The sequence below is a fragment of the Jaculus jaculus genome, chromosome 12, assembly GCF_020740685.1.
Source record: "Jaculus jaculus isolate mJacJac1 chromosome 12, mJacJac1.mat.Y.cur, whole genome shotgun sequence".
NCBI classification, from domain to species: domain Eukaryota; kingdom Metazoa; phylum Chordata; class Mammalia; order Rodentia; family Dipodidae; genus Jaculus; species Jaculus jaculus.
In genome coordinates, this window is record NC_059113.1 from 44,716,452 (window position 1) to 44,740,993 (window position 24,542).

Sequence of the window (24,542 nt, forward strand, 5' to 3'; positions counted from 1 at the left end):
TTTGTCCCCTGGCAAGTTGACAATTTCTTGGTAAATAATCTGATACCCATAATCATGTAGTCATGTTAATAGGTTGAAAGAGGATAATAGGGGTAACTGGGAAAAATAAGATAAAATACATCATGTACATGTTTAAAAATGTCAGTAATGATCCCCTCAGTGGTACGAGACCCATAGCTGGAGCTGGGAAACAAGTCAGAACCATATCCAAACATAAGCCCACTCTCCAATATCAAGCTACCATCAATCATGGGGTGCAAGAGGGCCTACACCTATTAAACTCCCTATCAAAAAAGTAAGTGTTTTCTCAATTTTATGGGTGCTAACTTACTCTCCGTTGGAGAACCTGCTTCTCTTTTTTAGATAGATTCAGATCCTAAGGAGAGAGCCACCCCATCATACCTCAAAAGGGGCCCGACTGAAACTAAGGAAAATTGGCAAAACAAGCAAGGGTGATGTTTTCCTGATGAACCAGATACCAGCACAAAGGGGAAGGAGACCAACACAGAGAAAAATCAACTCCCACCAAATCAGAGAGCCAGAGCCTCAGAGGCCCCCGACACCTCAGCACTGCAGCAGACCAAAAATGAACCCAACATGGCTCAGGGATATTTTGTGGAAGAGGGGGCAGAAAGAATGTCAGAGTCACATGTTGGGTCATGATATTCAGAGACATTCATCGTACCAATAATTGTGGGCTAACTCCACAAAGCACGACCCATTTACATCAACAAGGAGGGTCCATTAGGAGGTGGTAGATCATGGATGAGCCTAACAATGGTACCAAATGCCTGTATTTGCTGAAAAGGAAACTAAAAAATTAAATTAAAAATAAATGAATAAATAACTTCAAACCTACAGTTAAAGCCAGCTGTAGCGGCCTGCACCTGTAATTCTAGATAGGCAGACCAGGAGTTCAAGGCTATATATCCTCAGCTACATAGCAAGTTCAGGCCAGTATGGGTTACATGAGATCCCATCTTAAAAACAACAAACAAGCCAGGTGTGGTGGCACAAGCCTTTAGTCCCAGCCTTTGGGAGGCAGAGGTAAGAGGATCACTGTGAGTTTGAGGCCAGCCTGAGACTACATAGTGAATTCCAGATTACCCTGGGGCTAGAGTGAGAACCTATGCCTACCTTGGATAAACAAAACAAAAACTCAACAGGAGCCACATGTGGTGGTGCATGTCTTTAGTCCCAGAAATAAGGAGGCTGAGGTAGGAGTCTGAGGTTACAGAGTTCCAGGTCAGCCTGCGCTAGAGTGAGATCCTAAAAAAAAAAAAAAAAAAAAGGGCTAAAAAGATGGCTCAGTGGTTAAGGTGCATGCTTACAAAGCCTAATGACCTGGGTTCAATTCCCCAGTACCCATGTAAATCCAGATGCACAAAGTGGCACATGCAGGCTGGAGGCCTGGTCACACCCATTCTCTCTCTCTCTCACTCTCTCCCTCTCTGTCTCTCTGCTTGCAAGTAAATAAAAAATAAATAAATAAATAAATAAATAAATAAATTGTCAGTAATGGAAAAATGAAATTAATAAAAAGAATGTCCTACTGAGGTAATCCCAAACACAAGCAAAGGTTAACTTCTCTTATTACATAAACATTCATTTTTTTTTTTATTTGTAAGCAGAGAGATAGGAGAGACAGAAGAGAGATCAAGAGAGAATGGATATGCCAGGGCCTGTAGCCATTGCAAACAAACTCCAGACACATGTGCCCCTTGTGTATCTGGCTCACATGTGTCCTCGAGAATCGAACTTGGGTAGTTTGGCTTTGCAGGCAAATGCCTTAACAGCTAAGCCATCTCTCCAGCCCAAACATTCAAATTTAAACAACAGGGATAAACTATCTGAAATTCATTAAAAAGCTTGAAAATATATGAAAGCCATTTGTTAAATTGAACCGACTTTATGTCACTAATCTTAAAGTCTATTAACATGAGAAGGCAGTTTGGCAACACTGTGTATTGGATCATGACTGTGCTCCTATATTTTGGCATCAAAAATATACAAAATATATCTTAGGAACCTGGCTTTCTATTCTAAGTCCCTTATGTGGGCTAACTTACTTAATAATTTCAAAAATTTATGAGACAAGTTTTATAATTATCTCTACCCTCTAAAATGCATTGGGGAAAGTTTAGTTTGGCTAAGAAAAAAACAAAGTCTTCATAAGACTGAGACGAAGCTCCAGCTTGCCCACTGTGCGGCACTGTGCTGGTATGGAGTAATGTCAGTTTCCATTTTTAATATTCTAAACTGGCTTTGTGGAAGGCCAATATGCTTATATGGGGCCGTCCCTGTTGTCTCTTGTAGTAATAATATAGGTAGTAATAGCAGTGTGATTGTGCAAAGTTCAAGCATAAAATATCTGCCTATTACAGTTTTTTAATAAATGTGAAATTCCATCCCTTTGTTTCTTTCACATTGTGTACAACAAAAAATAGTGTCTTGAAGCAAACAGGTTGATATTTGACTGCATACTTTTAACATTTTATTTTTATTTATTTATTTGAGAGAGTGGGATACAGAAATAGGCAGGGAGAGCCAGAGAGAGAATGGATGTGCCAGGGCCTCCAGCTACTGCAAACAAACCCCAGATGCATGTGCCCCCTTGTGCATCTGGCTTGTATGGATCCTGGTGACTCGAATATGGGCCCTTTGGCTTTTGGGGAAAGAGCCTTAACTGCTAAGCCATTTCTCCACCCCTTGCCTATATAATTTTCAATACAATAAATACTTTTAAAATCAATGATTGTCATGAATGTCACATCAATTTCTTCAGCAATTTATAAAGTTAGCTCCCAGGATTTCAACGTGGAAGGAGTGGAGGTGGCAAGTTGCAAACAGAGTCAACTGGGTGGGCTGTGGCCACAATGTCAAGCTGTTACCTAGGGAATTATTTTTATAATCTATTTCCTATATTGAATTTTTATGTAATGCTTCTTCTGAAGAAAAGGTTATATAGCTAAAGAAAGTCTGAATGCTTTTGAATTAATCCAAAAGGTAGATACGACTTTTAATAAGTGATCTATTTAGATCACCTGATTCCTATAATTGGGGAAGTAATTTTTAAATGTAAGCTGAAATCAGAGTGTATTTATTTGTATTTTCCCTTAATAAATTTTTAACCTTTAAAAGTTTTTATTCTCAACTTATCCCTTGTATGGGCATAAATTCAGCTATAAGTGTATTTCACACATATACCTCCAAATGTAGAATAGAACACTGTTTATAAAAAAAAAAATACTTTGTTTTATTATGAACAATGAAAAGCTCTGAAACATGAAATCACAGAAAAGTCTTCCACATAAGGTGTGATGCTGCTGCACCTTGTTATTATCCAATATGTTTGCCAAACATCCACAATGTGCTTATTATTAAATACAATGTATCCAATTAAATATACAGTGCATTTTTAATTTATAAAAATATAGGAAATTTATAATTTATAAAATATCTGGAAAATAAATAACAAGCTTTTATTATGGCATGTTTAATTTGTAGTACTGGGAAATATTTCTGACAACTTTATCCCAGACTTTGCAGAACTTGATCAGATGATCTGACATTGACCCAGGTCCTCCCACTTATTTGGGCAACTTACTGGGAAGTTTCTTCTTTCTCTAGGAGTTTAGTTTTTTTACACAATAAAATAACAATATAATTAATTCATGGGGTATTGTGAGGATTAAATGAAAAATGATTTTCAAATGTTCAATAGGACTGGGATGATGGCCCAGAAATTATGGTGCTTGCCTGCAAAGCCTAATGGCCAGCGTTTGATTCCTCAGTACACACATAAAGTCAGATGCACAGGGTGGCACATGTATTTGGAGTATGTTTGCAGTAGTTATAGATCTAGTCATGGCCATTCTCTCTCTCTCTCTCTCTCTCTCTCTCTCTTTCTCTCTCTCTCTTTCTCTCTCTCCTTCTTTCTCTGCCTCAAATAAACAAATACAATATTAAAAATAAAATAAAATGATCATTATAGGCCAGGTGAATCCTAACTACCAATACACATAAATAGTTGTTGTTTCTTTAATTTTGCACATAATGGTCACTTTAAAACAGCTCATAGAAATGTGTATTGGGCTATTATGAATTTTTAAATATTTTCTCCTTTGTGCAATACTTTCCACCATGGGTTGAGTGAAAAATGAGCTAAAACTTTGAACCATTAGTTAAGAATGTGTCCACAATCCCTAAGCTTATATTCTCTTGTAATGAGGATGAATGGACTCAGAGACATGGACCACACTGTCCCATCCAAACAGACCCTACCCTTATAAACGCACCACTGCTTGTACACGACTCTACAGTTTATAGTGGCTAGAGGCTCTGGTATGCCCATTCTCTCTATCTGTTTCTCCCCTCTCTTTCTCGCCCTCTCTCTGTTTCTCTGTCTCCCTCACTCACAGTTGACTCTCTGTCACAGTTGACTGGTGCAATTAAAATGTGTGGCCATGGCCATGATCTGTGATCATCCATTAATTAATAAGGTCCCTGGATCATATCTCATTTCCCTCTGACAATACGCCTTCAGAGTTTTCATGGCCCTAGTTCTGTGGCCTTATTGGGAAGCAGAAAATAAACTGAAGCAATTTTGGTGCAATTCTAATGCCACAAAAATATCAGTAAGTTAGAAAGAAATATTAATAAAAAAAAGCTTGAAGAAATTTCTATGGTATGAAAATCTGTTCAAGTTCTGAACAAAGCCCAAGTAACATTCTGAGAATTTTGTCCTTAGGAAGTAATTAAAAAGAAGGAACAAAAGCACAGAAATGCTAATTATAGCATTATGTATAGAAGTAAACATGGTGAACACTCATTACTTTAATTATGGGGAGAACTGACTAATAATCAGTATAGTATTGAGAATAACACCATGATAGTAACAGCTGGAATGTTTCTGATATGCTAAGCCCAAGGAGAAGCATATGATTCGTTCACACTCAGGGATGAGTTACTTTCATGTATGTGGATGTTCTGCTCTTGCTTGGCAATGGCAGGGACTAAAACACTAATAGCAACAGGTGGAGCACTTGGGGCATGCCATAGTATTAGCCAGTCCTATCTGGGACATTGAGTGATTAACCATGCAATTGAATGGATTTGGGAGCTGAATCTGTTCAATGAAATTACTTGTCTAAGATATGCCAGAGCGTGTAGTGACATTAGTACTTTAAAGGCAAAATGGATGCTATTAAGCACTTCATCCTACTGCTTGCAACAGTGAATGATACCTGTTTGGGAATGTATTTTTAAAAATTTTATATTTATTTTTGTGCAAGATAGAGGGACAGACTGAGAGAAAATAGAGCACCTCTGGGGGTTGGAGAGATGACTTAGCAACTAAGTTGGTTACCTGCCAAACCAAAGGATCCCAGTTTGATTCTCCAGGAACCATGTAAGCCAGATGCACAAAGAGGTACATGCATCTGAAGTTAATTTGCAGTGGCTGGATGCCCTGGTGCATCTTTTCTCTCTCTCTCTCTCTCTCTCTCTCTCTCTCTCTCTCTCTCTCTCTCTCTCTCTCTCCCTCTCTCTCTGCCTCTTTCTCTCTCTCAAATAAATAAATAAAGTAAAATAAAATAAAATAAAACAGAGAAGAAAGAAAGCAGCTTTAACTGCTGAGCCATCTCCCCAGCCTGTGCATGTATTTGTTTTGGCATAAGACACATACAACTATGTGACTTAAACCCAACATGGTACATGCCTAGAATAAAATAATTGAAAAATATCATAAGAAATCCATAAAGCTGAAAATAAATGGACTAAGCATTTATGATTGCCTTCTAAATGTGTTGCAAGATTGTATTTAATGAGATGACATACATATCATGGCTAGGAGAAGCCTGTGGCACAGCCCATAGCAAACCTTGGAGACTAGGTTGACTGTAATTTGTTATGGATAGATATTCCCATACTTCTTTTCAATTTCACTAAGATTTGCATTGGATTTTATTGCACATTGTGCAAAAAAAGTGATCAAAATTAAATTGTCTAAAACCACACAAACTTAATTTAAAGCTAGATTTCCTGTATGAAGAATGCCCCCTTCAATCTTCCCCTGCATCACTTGCTCCTGACATGACAGATCACTTACAATCCATTTTACAATGTGACTCCAAAACATCACTGATGAAACACAGCTGTGTTTTAAATGTTTCAGGATTTATAGCTTCATGAAAGCATGGCTGTTCTAGTCATACCTCCCTGCCAGCTCCATCATCTCAGTCTTTCCCACCCCTTCATTGTCACCGGCTGAATGTCTGCAATTAAGAGCCTGGACTGGCATTGCATACAGCACTGCCTAGTGACATATTATCACTTGCAGTCAAACGGATCCAGGCTCTACAGTTTCAGAGATCTGCAGAAGGAAACTGTGTCAATGACAGCAGGACATGGATTATTTAGCAAGTTTTATTAAGGGCACCCTTGACATGGCTTCTGTTCTTTATTTAGGGACATGTTGTTTCATGATAATCCTTTATTCTTTTCAAACACACAGCTGACCTTAAATGGAGCAAATTAGTCAACTCCAAAACATAATAAAACATCTGCTACATCCCGTGTTTTCTGAAACTGTCTGTTAATAGTGATAATGTTCTTTGACACATTTGTGTGAATGTTTATCTTAAATACATGTGTTTACACAGACAGAAACCAGGAGAGAACTTCACTGAGTGATACAATTCCATTTCTACTAGTGCTCCATATGCTGTTTTTACTTGTTGATTTATAGAGCAAAATACAACAAAATAAAAAGATGAATGGCTGCAACAAAATTACCTTCTTTCAATTTCCCCAAGAAGGTGGCCACCAGAGCAAAGTGTAGAAAAGATGAAAGTCAAAATTGGCTTTACCATCTTGTTTCTTGACACTGATCACCTAGAGGCTAGATTCCACTATACATTATACATTAAATGTATTAAGATTAATCTAAGCCATCTTTTATAAATACTTCTAGAAAGGGTGCATCCAAAGTCCATGACTCCATGCCTGCCAGAGGTTTAGTCAATAAAACTGGGAAGAACTTTCTTAGTGTCTTCCTGACTGTCAGTAGATATCTAGAGTCCTTGTCAAGCATCATTTGCCAACATGCTTTGTGCATGGTTTTGGATTACATTCAGCATGTAAGTCAGTTGCCTATGTGGGAATACCCTCCCTTAATGGTGATGACACCATCCACTGTCAGTATATGCCTGACTAGGAAAAGCTCTGTGCCTACCTGTTAACATAAGGCAGTTATGTCAAGCCAATGTCAACACAAGAAGGAGAAGCTTCTATTTTTCAAGCATTTTTGTACAATTCTTTTTATTCCCTTTGTTGTTACTGTTAAGATTGTTTGTGAGAAGAGCATAAGCATAGTTCTAAAGCTCAAGAAAATCTAGGGTTACTTGGCCTTACTGAAGATCAGTTCCAAGTCACGTAATTCCAATGATGTTGCCTCTAAAATTTAATCATGGGACTTGTCCATGATACAAAAAGTTCCACAACTAATACTAATGCTATGTCCTGAGTCAGAAAGCTCTAAAACTCACATGGGAGTATAAACGTTTCTGAATGGACAAAGTGCTCATGAAAAAAACAAACAATGGTAGGGGTATCAAACAACCTGCTTTCAACTTGTGCTATAGTAGCTATGGCAGGGAAGACCCTGAACTATGCTCACACAATGACAGCCATCTGATTCTTGACAGTAATCAAGTATTCACTGAAAAATAATTAGATGCTTTAAAATATAATGCTGAGAAAACTGTATCCATAAACAGAAGACTGAAACTAATTACCTGTCTCTCATACTGTACAAAAAGCAACATACATTGGACAAGTATTTTAATTTAACTTTGAATTAATAAAGGAACAATAGGGAAAACACTTTAAATTATATGTATAGGAAATGACTTTCTGAATTGGACTCTAAAATCTCATAAAATATCAGCAACTGGATTACATACAATTAAAAAAAGTTTCTAAATAACAGAAGAAGCCACAGAGTAAAGATATACTCAGCAAATGGGAGAATGTGTATGACAAGTATATGACTGACTTATACAGGACAAAAAGAAATGCAAAAATGTAAAAAAAAAAACAAAAGAGGCAAATAATCCAATCAACATACAGACAAATGATCTGATCAGACTCTTCTCAAATAAAGATTAAATGCCAAAAAATACACAACAAATATTCAACATCTTTAGCCACCAGTGAAAATTAAATCAAAACTTTATTGTACTCTTTCTTCCCTGGTTTGCCCAGATATGACCAAGTTATGATGCACATTCTGCACATCATGGACTGATCTGCTTTGGCCACTATACTTTCTCTAACAGACTGTACCCTCAAAATAACATTTGAGCCCATATTAATCCACAACAAACAAAAACATCAAAAATAACTAAATTTATTTTCCATCTTACCCTTATCAAAATAGTTACCATGAAGAAATTCATGCTGGAGAAATAGGTTAGCATTTAAGGCACTTGCTGGTAAAGCCAAAGGAACCAGGTTAGATTCCCTAGTACCCACATAAAGCATGATGCACAAGGGGGTACATGTCTGGAGTTTGTTTGCAGTGGCTAGAGGCCTTGTCACATCCATTTTCTCCACTTCTCTGCTTACAAATAAAGTTAAAAATAAAACTTATGATGAACCAAATAAAAATAAAAACAACAATATAATAAATTCTAGTAAGGATATAGAGGAATGGAATCATTATAAACTGTTGTTGGGAATGTTAATTAATCCAGTCACTATAGAAATCATGACAGAATTTTCTCAAAAAAACAGAACTTCCTTACTGTCTAGCTATATCATTCCTGGGTATATTAACAAAGAAATCAAAGAAAGGAATCAAGGTCAGCTCATTTATATGTACAAGTATACCCAAGTTATTTTGGTAACATTCAGGAGGAGCGAGTTATCCTATGAGCTTGTTTTCAAGAGTGGAATGGAGGTGAGGTAGGATCAGTGATCATACCAGCTGATATTTTTATAATTATTTTGTGTTAGGCCCCTAAATAAGTATTTCATCTGGCTTCTACTATTTAATCTTTTCAATAGAAGTTGCACACAGGCAGTTTACACAGGTAAGTACATGAAAGCAGAGAGATTCAGTAAATCATCCAAAGTCATAGAGTACTCACTACTGGACCCAGCATGGACTCCACTACCACTCATAAAGGTGGGGCTTCACCAGGGCCTACTCTCCACTCACTGTTAAAAGATGATTTTCATTGCCTTATAATTTTGACACTGATATTATACCTTTTCATAATTCATTTTTCTTCTTACAGCAGAACAGAATTTTGGCATGTGGTCTCTGGTGTTATGATATCTGAGACCAGCTTTACTCTGCCACTGGCTGTAAAAAGAAGTTAGGGCTCATAAAGAAGATTAAAAATAAGCTGAGAAATATGTAAAAAGTCCTTATAGCATCACAGATCACATCTATGAGGTGCTAAGAACCAAATCCTCCTCTAGAAGACCCCTCATTCATTCTATCATGCATCAGGTATATCTGCTCATGAGCAAGGCAGTTTGAATCTAATTCCTAATTCCACATGCAAACCTGCATAACCTTAAAAGTGACCCAGAATCTTCATCAGAATCTGATGTCATTTCTTCAATATTGTTTTGTTGGTGAGAAAGTACATTTTACTTGGCATAAGCCTTATTAATTATCTGCTTATTTCATGTGCTGCTGCTCTCAAAGAAAGAACACAGGTGATACATAAAGAATAGCCCACAATTCAAACCCACAATTTCTCATGCTTGAGAAAATTTAACTTTGATTTAAACTTCTGAGGTTGGGATGAGGAGGTTCAAAAATCTATGTATAAACCTGAATCTGTGAAATTACTGGAATGAAACATAAGAAACTTCTCAAGACATAGGTATAGGCATTTTTTTTTTTATAAAACTGCAAAATCATGGGGAACATACACATAAACAGATGGGAGTACATCCAAACTGAAAAAAAAAAATATTCTGCAAATCAAAGGAAGGAAACAACTGGTAAAGAGAACCTGTTGAGTAAAAGAGAATGTCTGCACAGTAATGACAACATTGTAAGGGATTTGCATCTAAAACATGTAAGTATCCCAAATAACAGATTATAATAGTAGTAATAGAACCATATAAGGAATGCAAACATGGTTCTGAATTCTTGATAATCTGATATAAAATGAAATTATCTGCATAGATATTTCTCAATGAGATTCTACAAGTAGAAGCAAAGATGAGTATTTAAACATACTGAACATTAATCTTCAGAGAAATTCAAATCAGATTACAATGAGTTATCATTTTACTTGTCATAAGATAATCATTATCAAAATGGATAAATAAAGGCTGAAGAGATGGCTTAGTACTTAAAGTGCTTGCCAGCAAAGCTAAAGGACCCAGGCTTTATTCCCCAGTACCCAAGTAAAGCCAAATGAACAAGGTTGCACAAGCATCTGAAGTTCATTTTCAGTGTCATGAAGCACTGGCACACCCATTTTATATCTATCTGCCTGTCTCTCTCAAATAAATATGTAAGGGAATAAATTTAAAAAAAATGTTTAAATGAATAAATGAATGATTGGAGGTAAAAAAGATCATTCTTAAAAATTTTTATTTAGAATATAATTTCATAAATCCATTTTAGAAAACATGAAGGTTACTCAAAATGCATTAGATATTAAATATTATCCAGCAATCCCACTACTTTGCATATATATATATATATATATATATATATATATATATATATATATATATATATTTCAGTCATTAAGAGATACTTTGTAATACCATGTTTAATGTTCTTTTACTATTTTTTTCTTTGAGGTAGTGTTTTGCCCTGGCCCAGGCTGACTTGGAATTCACTGTATAGCCTCAGGGTAGTCTCAAACTCATGGTGATTCTTCTACCTAAGCCTTCCAAGTGCTGGAATTAAATGCCACCATGCCCAGCCCCATATCTTTCATCCATCATTTCCAATAGACAACATGTGATTCAAGTATGGTGGCCCTTTTTGGAGAAATGGACAAAAAATATGGCACATGAATAGTAAGTGGACTATCATTGAGTCATACAAAAGGACAGAATGTTATCTTTTGCATCAGCTTGGATGGAACTTCAAATCATTGAGTTAACTGAAGTAGTCAAGATGAAGAAAGACAACTACATGGTCTTCCTCATTTTAACAGTGTCTATAGATATTTGACCAGGATGTCAGATAGTGTTATTAGTATTTGAGAATAGTAGGGGAAGGCAAAATGATAAAGATGTATAATTGGCACCAAAACATAGTTGCATTATTGAGTTAAAATATTTTTTAGTGGGCACACTACTATACAGGACCCTACGTACAACCTCACACACTTCCCTCCCTTAGACAGGTGAATGGAGCCTACTGGCTCATGACTTTGATTAAAAGCATATACGGAGGATGTCAGTCTCCAAATGATCATAAACATCAGCCCCAGTTGCTGATCACACATGATCATCCTGAATGTAGCAAAAAATAAAATGAAATACCATGGTTATGCCTGAGCACCAATGCCAGAAAACCTTGCTTCAAATATGAAGCAGGAGTAGTTGTGGCCTCAGTATGAAGGTGGGACACAAAGGAAGAACTCATTTTAACTCTTCTGAGTAGCAGAAGGATTGTGGTGTAGAATCCCAGGAGAGGACCGTAATTTATCTTACAATATTTACAAAATTATAGTAAAAGAGCATCTGTAGCTTTGGTTTTCTTATAAGCAGCCTGAAGACAGGTTAAAGAGACTCTAAGGCGATAATAGTATAATGTATAAATGCTAACAGCACTTATATTGTATAACCTCTCTTATAGGTAAGATAATAGGGGAGGGTCCTATGAAGACATCCACCTTCACATTGTAGAAGTAGGAAGTTAGGAGGTACTGATAGCCTTTCATAGTGTCACATAAAGTTGTTACAGTTATATGTGTAGTGTGAAGAAATTTAAATTATAATAGGAGAGGTAAGACATGGGAAGTGGAAGACATATAGTAAGTTAATCAATGTAATTGAAAAAAAAATAAATAAAGTAAAATATACTAGCAGAGCCAGTGTGCTTATGAGTTTATATGAGACATAATAAAATACAGAAGAAATTTAATGTTACTACCTCTGTGATTTGGCTTATGGGTGTGCCTTTCCAGAGTCAACCCTCAATGTTAGTTATCCCCAACTGTGTGGTGCTGTCTTGATTCAACAAGGTTTGCTAAAAGTAGCAAAAGACCATCAATATTATAACTGACTTGTCAGAATATTCGATTGTGAAGTTTAACTTAGATGGCATCTCAGTGTCACATTTCATTTCCCTAAGCACCTTGCAGGAAGTTATGCCTACCCTGAATCTCAGTGTAACTTGAGAGGCATCACACATTCATGGGCTATATAACGTTGACCACAGACACAGTGTAGAGCAGACTTCTCAGCACCTCTCTATGCTAGTCATGGGCCTTGTAAGCATGATCCTTACCCTGGCTGCTTACATGGAAGTAATGCAGTTTACTGTAAGTGCAGCTTATAGAAAAGCAAAGTCCTTGAGATAGCCCGGATTAGAAACATACAGATCTATGACGCTTGGGAACTCTGCTGCACATAAGCACCTAAGCTTCCTTCCCAGGAAGAATAAAGAAAAACTCATTTTTTTCTGTCCCAAGAAGAATAAATGCACCAAACACAAAGGTGGCATTCAGTAAGAGTGTGGTCATATGCCTAAAGGCCAGTGTGGGGTTTGACCTGGTTGTTACTAAGATTCTATCCCTAGGTAACCTTCCATTCTGGAGGAAGACTCTATTCCCCTCCAGATCAAAGGAATTGAGAATGTTGCATGTAGTTGCTAGTAATAATGTTAAATAATTTATAAATTATTATGAATTAAGTGAAATATAAAGCAAATTAAGAAGCATTTGATTCATGGTCGAAAATGCCTTTTATTTCTGGGGCCTCTTCTTCCTGTAGAGAGACATCATCCTGTACATGGTGAAACAACGCTGCTTGCCAAGCTCCGTGAGTGGTTATGGGGATGCTACAGTGGACAAAGTAAACCAAGGAAGTCTTTGGTATTGAGCGAAGAATCAAGATACATGAGACAGAGATGGAAGATGATTCTGGAAGAAAAGTTCTGAGCTAATGACTGAAGAGCTTTACACGCTCTTCTGGCTCAATTTTCCACTTTATCACATATTGCCTCAAGTAAAGATATGTATACACCGTGTTTCTGTAATGAGCAACCAATAACTATATTTGGCTCACACACTTGAATGTTACTGTTCTGGTTATATATGGCGGTAAGAGAGAAAAGTAAATTTTTACAATGACCAGAAGCCCCTGGGAGTAGGGAAAGTGGTATCACTGTAGTAAGACTGTTAAGAAGAATCCTTCAGCAATTCCTGGAAGTAAACAACCATGTCTTTGGGAAAATGGGAAATGTGCCCATTTCATTTTTAACAATCATCTCATCACATGTTGCTGAAATCCATTTATGTCTGTCTTGGCTATGCCAATTATATACTTCCATAAGAACTAGATCATTGAGATTTATTTGTGATTGAGTTATCTCGTTCAATACAAAGCTCTGTCTCTTTTAAATTATTTTTTTTTTTTTTTTTTAATTTTTATTAACATTTTCCATGATTATAAAATATATCCCATGGTAATTCCCTCCCTCCCCACCCCCACACTTTTCCGTTTGAAATTCCATTCTCAATCATATTACCTCCCCATTACAATCATTGTAATTACATATATACAATATCAACCTATTAAGTATCCTCCTCCCTTCCTTTCTCCACCCTTTATGTCTCCTTTTCAACTTACTGGCCTCTGCTACTAAGTATTTTCATTCTCACACAGAAGCCCAGTCATCTGTAGCTAGGATCCCCATATGAGGGAGAACATGTGGCGCTTGGCTTTCTGGGCCTGGGTTACCTGACTTAGTATAATACTTTCCAGGTCCATCCATTTTTCTGCAAATTTCGTAACTTCATTTTTCTTTACCGCTGAGTAGAACTCCATTGTATAAATGTACCACATCTTCATTATCCACTCATCTGTTGAGGGACATCTAGGCTGGTTCCATTTCCCAGCTATTATAAATTGAGCAGCAATAAACATGGTTGAGCATGTACTTCTAAGGAAATGAGATGAATCCTTTGGATATATGCCTAGGAGTGCTATAGCTGGGTCATATGGTAGATCAATCTCTAGCTGCTTTAGGAACCTCCACACTGTTTTCCACAATGGCTGGACCAGATTGCATTCCCACCAGCAGTGCAGAAGGGTTCCTTTTTTTCCACATCCCCGCCAACATTTATGATCATTTGTTTTCATGATGGTGGCCAATCTGACAGGAGTGAGATGGAATCTCAATGTAGTTTTAATCTGCATTTCCCTGATGACTAGTGACGTAGAACATTTTTTTAGGTGCTTATATGCCATTCGTATTTCTTCCTTTGAGAACTCTCTATTTAGCTCCTTAGCCCATTTTTTGATTGGCCTGTTTGATTCCTTATTAGATATCTTTTTGAGTTCTTTGTATATCCTAGATATTAATCCTTTATCAGATATATAGCTGGCGAAGATTTTTTCCCATTCTGTAGGTTGCCTCTTTGCTTTTTTCACTGTGTCCTTTGCGGTGCAAAATCTTTGTAATTTCATTAGGTCCCAGTGGTTAATCTGTGGTTTTATTGCCTGAGCAATTGGGGTTGTATTTAGAAAGTCTTTGCCAAGACCAATATGTTGGAGGGTTTCCCCAACTTTTTCCTCTAGCAGTTTCAAAGTTTCCGGTCTGATGTTAAGGTCTTTAATCCATTTGGACTTAATTCTTGTGCATGGCGAGAGAGAAGAATCTATTTTCATCCTTCTGCAGATATTTATCCAGTTTTCAAAACACCATTTGCTGAAGAGGCTGTCTCTTCTCCAATGAGTATTTTTGGCATTTTTATCGAATATCAGGTGGCTATAGCTACTTGGGCTTACATCTGGGTCCTCTATTCTGTTCCACTGATCTACATGTCTGTTTTTGTGCCAGTACCATGCTGTTTTTGTTACTATGGCTCTGTAGTATAGGTTAAAATCAGGTATGGTGATACCACCAGCCTCTTTTTTGTTGCTCAGTATTATTTTAGATATTCGAGGTTTTTTATGATTCCAAATGAATTTTTGGATTGTTTTTTCTATTTCCATGAAGAAAGCCTTTGGAATTTTGATAGGGATTGCATTAAATGTGTAGATTGCTTTAGGTAAGATTGCCATTTTCACTATATTGATTCTTCCAAGCCAGGAACAAGGGATGTTTCTCCACTTTCTAGTGTCTTCTGCAATTTCTCGCTTGAGTGTCTTAAAGTTCTCATTGTATAGATTCTTTACTTCCTTAGTTAGGTTTATTCCAAGGTATTTTATTTTTTTTGATGCAATTGTGAATGGGAGTGATTCTCTGATTTCATCCTCTGTGTGTTTGTTGTTAGCATATATGAAGGCTACTGATTTCTGTGTATTTATTTTGTATCCTGCTACATTGCTGTAGGTTTTGATTAGCTCTAACAGCTTGCTAGTAGAGTCTTTAGGGTCCTTTATGTATAGAATCATGTCATCTGCAAATAATGATAGCTTGATTTCTTCCTTTCCGATTTGTATCCCTTTTATGTGTGTCTCTTGCCTTATTGCTATGGCTAAGACTTCCAAAACTATATTAAATAGAAGTGGAGACAGTGGACACCCTTGTCTTGTTCCTGATTTTAGTGGAAAAGCTTCCAGTTTTTCCCCATTTAGTAATATGTTGGCTGTAGGCTTGTCATAAATAGCCTTTATTATATTGAGATATGTTCCTTCTATTCCCAGTCTCTGTAGGACTTTTATCATGAAGGGATGTTGGATTTTGTCAAATGCTTTCTCTGCATCTAATGAGATGATCATGTGATTTTTGTCCTTCAACCCATTTATGTAATGTATTACATTTATAGATTTGCGTATGTTGAACCATCCCTGCATCTCTGGGATAAAGCCTACTTGGTCAGGGTGAATGATCTTTTTGATATACTCTTGTATTCTGTTTGCCAATATTTTGTTGAGAATTTTTGCATCTATGTTCATGAGGGAGATTGGTCTGTAATTTTCTTTTTTTGTTCTATCTTTGCCTGGTTTTGGTATCAGGGTGATGCTGGCCTCATAGAAGGAGTTTGGTAGGATTCCTTCTTTTTCTATTTCCTGGAAAAGCTTAAGAAGCAATGGTGTTAGCTCTTCCTTAAAAGTCTGGTAAAATTCAGCAGTGAATCCATCCGGGCCTGGGCTTTTTTTAGTTGGGAGATTATTGATAACTGCTCGGATCTCCATGTTTGTTATAGGTCTATTTAAGTGATTAATCTCATTTTGATTTAATTTAGGTAGGTCATATAGATCAAGGAAATCATCCATTTCTTTCAGATTTTCATACTTGGTGGAGTATATGCTTTTATAGTATGTCCCTATAATTTTTTGAATTTCTCTGGAATCTGTTGTGATGTTACCTTGTTCATCTCTGATTTTATTAATTTGTGTCTCTTCTCTCTTTCTTTTGGTCAGATTTGCTAAGGGTTTATCAATCTTGTTTATCCTTTCAAAGAACCAACTCTTTGTTTCATTAATTCTTTGGATTGTTCTTTTTGTTTCTATTTCATTAATTTCTGCCCTAATCTTTATTATTTCTTCCCGTCTACTACTTTTTGGTTTGCCTTGTTCTTCTTTTTCCAAGGCTTTAAGACGAAGCATTAGGTCGTTTACTTGCGACCTTTCTAATTTCTTAATATAGGCACTTAAGGCTATAAATTTACCTCTTAGAACTGCCTTCATTGTGTCCCAGAGATTTTGGTATGTTGTGTTCTCATTATCATTTGACTCTATAAATTTTTTGATTTCCTTTTTGATTTCTTCATTGACCCACTCATCATTTAGTAGTGTATTGTTTAGCTTCCATGATTTTGTGTATGCTCTATAGCCTTTCTTGCTACTGATTTGTAGTTTAATTCCATTGTGGTCAGATAGAATGCAAGGAATTATTTCAATTTTCCTGAATTTGTTAAGATTTGCTTTGTGTCCTAATATATGGTCTATTTTAGAGAATGTTCCATGTGCTGCTGAAAAGAATGTATATTCTGCAGCCTTTGGATGAAATGTCCTGTATATATCTGTTAGGTCCATATCTTCTATGACCTCATTTAGTCCAGATGCCTCTCTGTTTATTCTTTCCCTGGATGACCTGTCAATTGATGAGAGTGGGGTGTTAAAGTCACCCACTACCACCGTGTTTGGTGTTATCTGTGACCTTAGTTCTAATAGTGTTTGTTTGACGAATTTGGGGGCCCCCATGTTAGGTGCATATATGTTTAGGATTGTAATGTCCTCCTGTTGGAGTGTGCCCTTAATCAATATAAAGTGACCTTCCTTATCTTTTTTGACTAACTTCGGACTAAAGTCCACCCTGTCTGATATTAGGATAGCAACCCCTGCTTGTTTTCTAGGCCCATTTGCTTGAAACACCGTCTTCCAACCTTTCACCCTAAGATAATGTCTATCCTTTGTAGAAAGGTGAGTTTCTTGAAGACAACAAATTGTAGGATCCTGCTTTTTAACCCAGTCTGCAAATCTATGTCTTTTCGTTGGGGCATTGAGACCGTTGATATTAAGAGATATTATTGAAATGTGTGTATTTATGTTTGCCATTTTTTTGTGTGTGTGTGTTTCTGGTTCTACCTGTGCTCTCTTCTGTTAACTGGTATTTGAGTATGGCTGGTTTTTTCTAGGTTCCTTATATGTGTGCTTTTCCTTTTGTTCAGCATGGAGGATTCTATCAAGTATTTTCTGTAGAGCTGGTTTTGTCTTCAGATATTCCTTTAACCTGCTTTTGTCATGGAATGTCTTTATTTCTCCATCTATTTGGATGGATAACTTTGCAGGATAAAGTAACCTTGGTTGACAGTTGTTATCTTTCAGAACTTGGAATATATCACTCCAGGCCCTTCTGGCTTTAAAAGTTTGTGTTGAATAATCTGCTGTAATCCTGATGGGCTTGCTTTTGTAGGTAACTTGATTTTTCTCTCTAACTGCTTTCAATATTTTTTCTTTGGTTTGTGTGTTTGGAAGTTTGAGTATAATGTGGCGAGGAGAGTTTCTTTCTGGGTTTTGTCTGGCTGGGGTTCTAAAGGCTTCCTGTATCTGTATTGGCACCTCTTTCCCAATTTGGGGAAAATTTTCCTCTATGATTTTGTTGAAGATGCCTACTATGCCTCTGGAGTGGAATTCTTCTCCTTCTACTATGCCCTGAATTCTTATATTGGATCTTTTCATAGTGTCCCGAATATCTTGAAATTCCCACTCATACTTTTCTATAAGTTTGTTTTTCTCTTTGTTGGACTGCATTAGGTCTGCCACCTGATCTTCTAGCTTAGATATTCTGTCCTCTCCCTCATCCATCCTACTGGTGAGATTTTCTACAGAGTTTTTTATTTCATTAACTGTGTTCTTCATTGCTAGTAATTCTGACTGGTTTTTCTTTATTATTTCTATTTCTCTATTTATGTCTTGTATTGCCTTCTTTATTTCATTAAATTGGTGTCCTGCCTCTTCTTTGATTCCTTTGATTTCCTCTTTGATTTCCTCTTTGATTTCTTCTTTGATTGTTTTCATGTGTTCTTTGACCTCTTTGAACATATTTATAATTATTCTTTTGAACTCTTTCTCAGGCATTTCCTCTAACTCTTTCTCACTGGAGGACATTTCTGATGCATTAATACTTTTAGGTAGATTTATATCGTCTTGCTTTTTAGTGTTTCTTGTGTTATAATGTATATATTTTTGCATCTTGGATTAAGTTAATGCTTGGATTTTCTAGCTAGCTGTGTATTCTTAGCTGTATCAATTGATTTGGTGTAAAATATTTTCAGGGTAGGACCTTAAGGTATTAGGTGTGGCTCTTAAGACTCTCAGAGTATCTACAAAGATGTTCTTAGGGGTTGAGTTTCCCTGCTATAGGAGTATTCAAGCAGGCTGAGTGGAATAATATACTGGTAGATTCTAAAATTTAGCTAAACACTGTACCCATTCCATCAAAAACAGCCCCGAGTATGTATGCAAGAGTAGTTATTATAATGACCAGATCCTCTATCAACAAAGAGGTTTAGATTTCTGGTCTGTTGAGGTATCCAAGTCAGCTTGTGACCAGGTGAGACCCTTCCCTGGTGCAATCCCAGTTACCTTGGGTGATTGTGGTCTCAGTCAAGTTGCTGCCTGGGTCGTCGGGTTGCTGTTCTGATTTCTGGAGCTGGGCACTTGCTTTTCCTACGGGGCAAACTGAGTCGCTGCCGCCGCCTCTGCATCTGTTGTAGATGTCACTGCCGGAGCCCCCACCACTGCTGAAGCTGCCGTTGTCGTGTCCACCGCTGCTGCTCACCCCGAAGCCGCTGCTCTCCTGGGTCCGCTGCTGCTGGGGCCACTGGTACCGGTGCTGGAGCCACTGAAGTTGCTGCCAAATTCTGCTCCTGCTTGGGTCCCGCCGTCAGCCCAAGTTGGCGTGGCCGGGTCCCGGGCCGCTGCTGTGTTCGCTGGAGCTGGGTTCAGGCGGCAGGGGAGGGGAGGGAGCCGCGGCTGTTCTGGTTGTATCGTGTGCTTTTACCTCGCGGTCTGCTCCTCCCTCCGTTGCTCGCTGCCGCTCTCCCCTCACGTTTCCCGAGTTGCGGAGAGCGCGGTGTGAGGGGAAATTCCCGCACCTGGCTTGTCCTGCGGCTCGAGCCAAGAGTCCGGCGGTTTTCTGCCGCTCCGCGGTTGCGGCGGGTAGCTGAGCCGCCCCGGGCCGCTGTTCCCGCCTGTGCAGGCTCTGGATGCTCTATAACTCTTCCACTTCTCCGCTGCTGCCTCAACTTCCTATACACCTCACTTTTTAGTAAAAGTGTGTATTTTGCTGAGTTTTTTTTGGTCTTCCCCCCCCAGGCTATTTTGGCGTGGTACCTACGCCGCCATCTTAACCGGAAGTCCTAAATTATTTTATATAATGATCTTTGAATTCTCGCCTGGCCATGAATTAGAAAGGGCAAATATTAATATAAATTGATTAACCTGATACATAACAAAGATATTTATAATGATATTGGCACCTTCACAGTTATGACTTACTAAAAATTGGTTATTGTACAGGAAAGATGATTGAAAGATAGTTATGTCAATTTTGATTTTGTATGGTATATAGCTGCAGAATTAGTGAATGTCTCCCATTTAAGAAAAAGAGCCTGCTGTCAGAAAATGAGCAAGGAGGAGGCATCATGGGAACGTACCTTAGAGTAAGGAAAAAAAAAAAAAATAAAAGCTTTTACACTCTTTGAAAGCAAAGGCATCATAACTCTCGGTCTCAAAAGTGGCATTTCATTTTCTGGGAGGGTGTAAATTAATTGAAGAAACATCATTAAAATACTAACTGACAATCTAAAGTAGCAAAGAAAATGAAATTGACTGTTGAACTTCATTTTCTTTAATCAAATCAGGTGATACAGAGGATGAGAACAGGGGTAAAGGACACGTAGTTTATAGGGCAAAGGTGGAGCACTCTGAGATCTGGAAATGATTGAGTGAACAACTCCAGTGATATGTCACCAGAATGAGTATGACAAGGGGACAGCCTTGGTGGGAAGGAGGGAGAAGGGAAGGTAGCTTCAGGACAGACAAGTGGTACCTGCTTTTCAAAGGAGTCAGTCAGTTAAGAGAACTGTGTAAAAGCAAAGGAAATAGGGGTGTGGATGTTGAAAATAGCCTTGTTTTGACAATAGAAATGTAAAAGTAGTGGTAAGGAAAAAAATTCAGCATCCACTTTGAAAGTAGGCAGGAAGGAAAAGTGTACTTCTGGAGAAATAATGGACTCGCAAGGGAAGAAACTGCTATAATGGAATTTTCCAAGGACAGAGAAACTATGAAAAGGCTCCTTCCCAATGCTGACCTAATGTATGTCTCAGGTACAGTGGTGAGCATAGCTGTATTCCATTACTGGCCTCATTGATCTGGAGCCTGGGCCATGCCCCTTTCCAAGCTATATGTTTGATTCTTTACCTTTGAAATAGACCTGGTAAATGATTATTTTAATTTTATCCAAAAACATACAAATAAATTTTATTATGTTATTTTTTCATATATATTTTGTTTCTCTTACCCCCCCTTTTCATCCTTGTAAACCTTCATAGTCTCTCTTTTATACATTTTTATACAATTAAAACATATGTGACTTGATGTCCTTCCTCTTTCGCCATACCACTTCCACTCATAATTGTCTACCTTCATCAACTTTGCCCTATCTCACCACCCTTTATTTATTTACATGCACACAAACATTCAGTATTAGAATGCACTGTCCATTGTTACTCCATTCACAATAACTAGGAAATGGAATAAAGCTGATAATTGATCAACTGATAATTGGATAATGAAAATGTGGTAATTTGCAAAATGGTATTTTATTCAATTTAAAATAAAAATGAAATTATTAAATTTGCAGGAAAATGGATGGAGCTGGGCATCATCATACTAAGTGAAAAGAGAAAAGTAAAAAAAAAATAAAGAGAAAAAATGCATCTTATCTCATACATAAAAAATAAAACATTAATTGACATACTAATGTTCAAGATTAAATTGGATAATACAGTCTTGGTTCATGATGTGTCAGCAACTAGTTCACAACTACACAGTCCCAGCATCCCCAAAGCTGAGGCAAGATCACCAGGAATGTGATGCCAGCCCAACCTACACAGTGATCCCTGGGCCATGTTGGATTACGGAGAGAGACCCTATCCGGAGATCAAAAGCATAAAAGTAATATGCCCTAGCAAGAGACAGAAAAGGGATGCAGAAATAGTAGGAGGAGTAAACCAAGAGAAGAAAAGAAGAGGAAGGGGGGAGCTGGATGAAGAGGATGAAGATGACAACAGTGTAAATTATCAGAACACTGTAACAGAAGATGCCTCCATGGGAAGAAGTGCACAAAACATGAGTAATTGGATAAAGAATGCTGTGACTCTTTGCTGGCAGTCATACCCGATCTACCACTTCTTCATGACATGGCAGGGTCTTGCCACAGTTTCATTCATAATTTATCATATTATTTTTGGAAGCAGATAGCACTGATGTTTTAGCCCCCAACCCAAAGCCATCTCCTATCACATAGTGGAAATGAATTGATACTATCACCAAAGGCACAGGCTTCCCTTCACCTATGCACCAGCTCACCTACCTCGACAGAAAGGTGCTGGGAAGTCCCAGGATGCACCATTCCCAGGGCTAACAATGCAGGTCAGAATGGCATGACCTTCTAAGATGTAGCCAGAGAGACAGCTGTACCGGATCTTGTCTCCTATGTTGAATCTTGTTCCATGGAGGACTCCTTTTGGGATTTCTCCAGGGTTTCCACATGTGTGACTAGGCAGAACTATTGGAAATAAGAAAAAAAAAAAAAAAAGAAAAGGATCTAGTTAATATTATGTTGAGATTATTTATAGATATCACAAAATAAACAATATAATCACCTTTTGAACTCTTAGAATTAGCAAATCTCAGTGACAGAAAAAAAATAAATTGTGAGTATAAGCTAAAAATAAAATATGTTCAAGGTTTATAACATTTTTACTATACCATGTTTCATAAGACATATATATTTGGTTTTCAGCCTTACTCTAGCTCAGGTGGACCTGTACTTCATTCTATAATCTAAGGCTGATCTTGGACTCACAGTAATCCTCCTACCTCATCCTCCCCAGTGCTGAAATTAAAGGCATGCACCACCATGCCCAGCTTTGTAACAATTTTTAAAATGTAAATAAGTAAACTTGCTTAAAAGAGAAAAATACAATTCTGTGTAATTATGTCTTCAAGATTGTGTTTAGATTATTTTTGTAAGGATGAGATTCTACCTGCCACATAATAGGTGACCTGGTAATATAGTAGGATATGAAGATGGAGAAAATGATGTGATAACTTTAGTGAGGCTGCATCCATTGTCATATTTCCTCTCTAGCATCAGTACCATACAGAAATTGAGAACATGCTTCATGGATGTTAACTTCACTAAAAATTAATTGAATATCTTACTCAATCAATTAACCAAATAAATAAATAAACTGGGTCATTCTTATAACCAAGCCAAAGTTATTAATTCATAGAAGGTTGGGCACTCCTGGATCCTTCCTTACCATCTTTATTCTTGCCTTGATACATTTCTTTACCTAATACAGATACATTGATACCCAGACAAAGCAACAGCATTCCACACTTTAGTCCCTGATTTGGACCTGAACTGATGTATCATTTATTTGAGTGGATGAAATTCATAGCTGTGGGCATTTGTCTCTAAATTTCTTCTTTAAATGTATAATACCACTAGTATTTTGCCTGTCAATAAAAACTATTCAAATAAGCAAAGAAACTTGGTATTTTAAAAATATCCAAATAAAAAAAATACATTCCCAAATACATGAAAGTATATTATTTCATGCCTGTGTTTATGCCTGCATGTGTGTGTGTGAGTGTGTTTGTGTTAATGTATAACTAAACACCATGCAATGTTTTCTTTTTTCTTTTTAAATATGAATATGGAAGACTTCTGTTTTTTTAGTGAATGTAGGGGCAGTCCTCTCCGTCACTTTCACAGTATTTTATTTATTATGCTATGATTTAAGTAACTTTAAACTACACTATGCATAAATAAAAATAAAAATAAAGCTAGCACACAAATGGTTAATATTACCATCATGTTATATGATTTTTATTCAATAGATATTATAGTTTGAAAAATTAATTTCAGGGAAAGTCTAGAAAATATGTTTATATGCCAAAATGAGATATTTTATTGAGAGAGAAAGAGGCAGAGAGAGAGAGAGAGAGAGAGAGAGAGGGAGAGAATGGGTACACCAGGGCCTCCAGCCACTGCAAACACACTCCAGACATGTGCACCCCCTTGTGCATCTGGCTAACGTGGGTCCTGGGAAATTGAGCCTTGAACCAGGGTCCTTAGGCTTCACAGGCAAGTGCTTACCCACTAAGCCATCTCTCCAGCCCCCCGCCCATGATATATTTTAGTAGATCCTGCTGGCAACTTTCCTTTCTGATTAAACTCCATACTCACTCTTCTTAAGACCAAGAACTACATGGAGAGATTATTCATCATATTAACAACTAGAGAAGTGTCAATCCAAACCACTATAAAGGGACCTTCTCATTCATGACAAAATGGCTAATACAAAGACACAGAAAATTCCCACTGCTGGTTGGGGATACAGAGGAAACAGAGCTTTTATATACTTTTGGTGAGGATGCAGATTAATGAAGCCATTGTGAAAAACAATTTAGGCTGCTTAGAAAACTAAAAGTAGAGCCACCATAAACTCCAGCCATCCCACTAAGGAGCATATCTGAAGGTTAGTGACTAAGTAGTGTTAACAAGTCAGAGTGCTAACAAACATGGGACTCTCTTTTGCCGTGACACTGTTCACATCAACCAGGACAGGGAACCA

At 37.4% G+C, this 24,542-nt stretch overlaps 1 protein-coding gene across 4 annotated transcripts in view; it reads right to left on the bottom strand.

Moving 5' to 3' along the window:
* The window catches only part of Csmd1 (CUB and Sushi multiple domains 1), a 1,843,561-nt gene that overhangs the window by 847,028 nt on the left and 971,991 nt on the right, over positions 1-24,542 (bottom strand). For all 4 annotated transcript variants that reach the window (XM_045131039.1, XM_045131041.1, XM_045131040.1 and 1 more), the window contains one exon: positions 22,268-22,462. In XM_045131039.1, the coding sequence (XP_044986974.1) occupies positions 22,268-22,462 (195 nt within the window). The remainder of the gene's footprint in view (positions 1-22,267; positions 22,463-24,542) is intronic.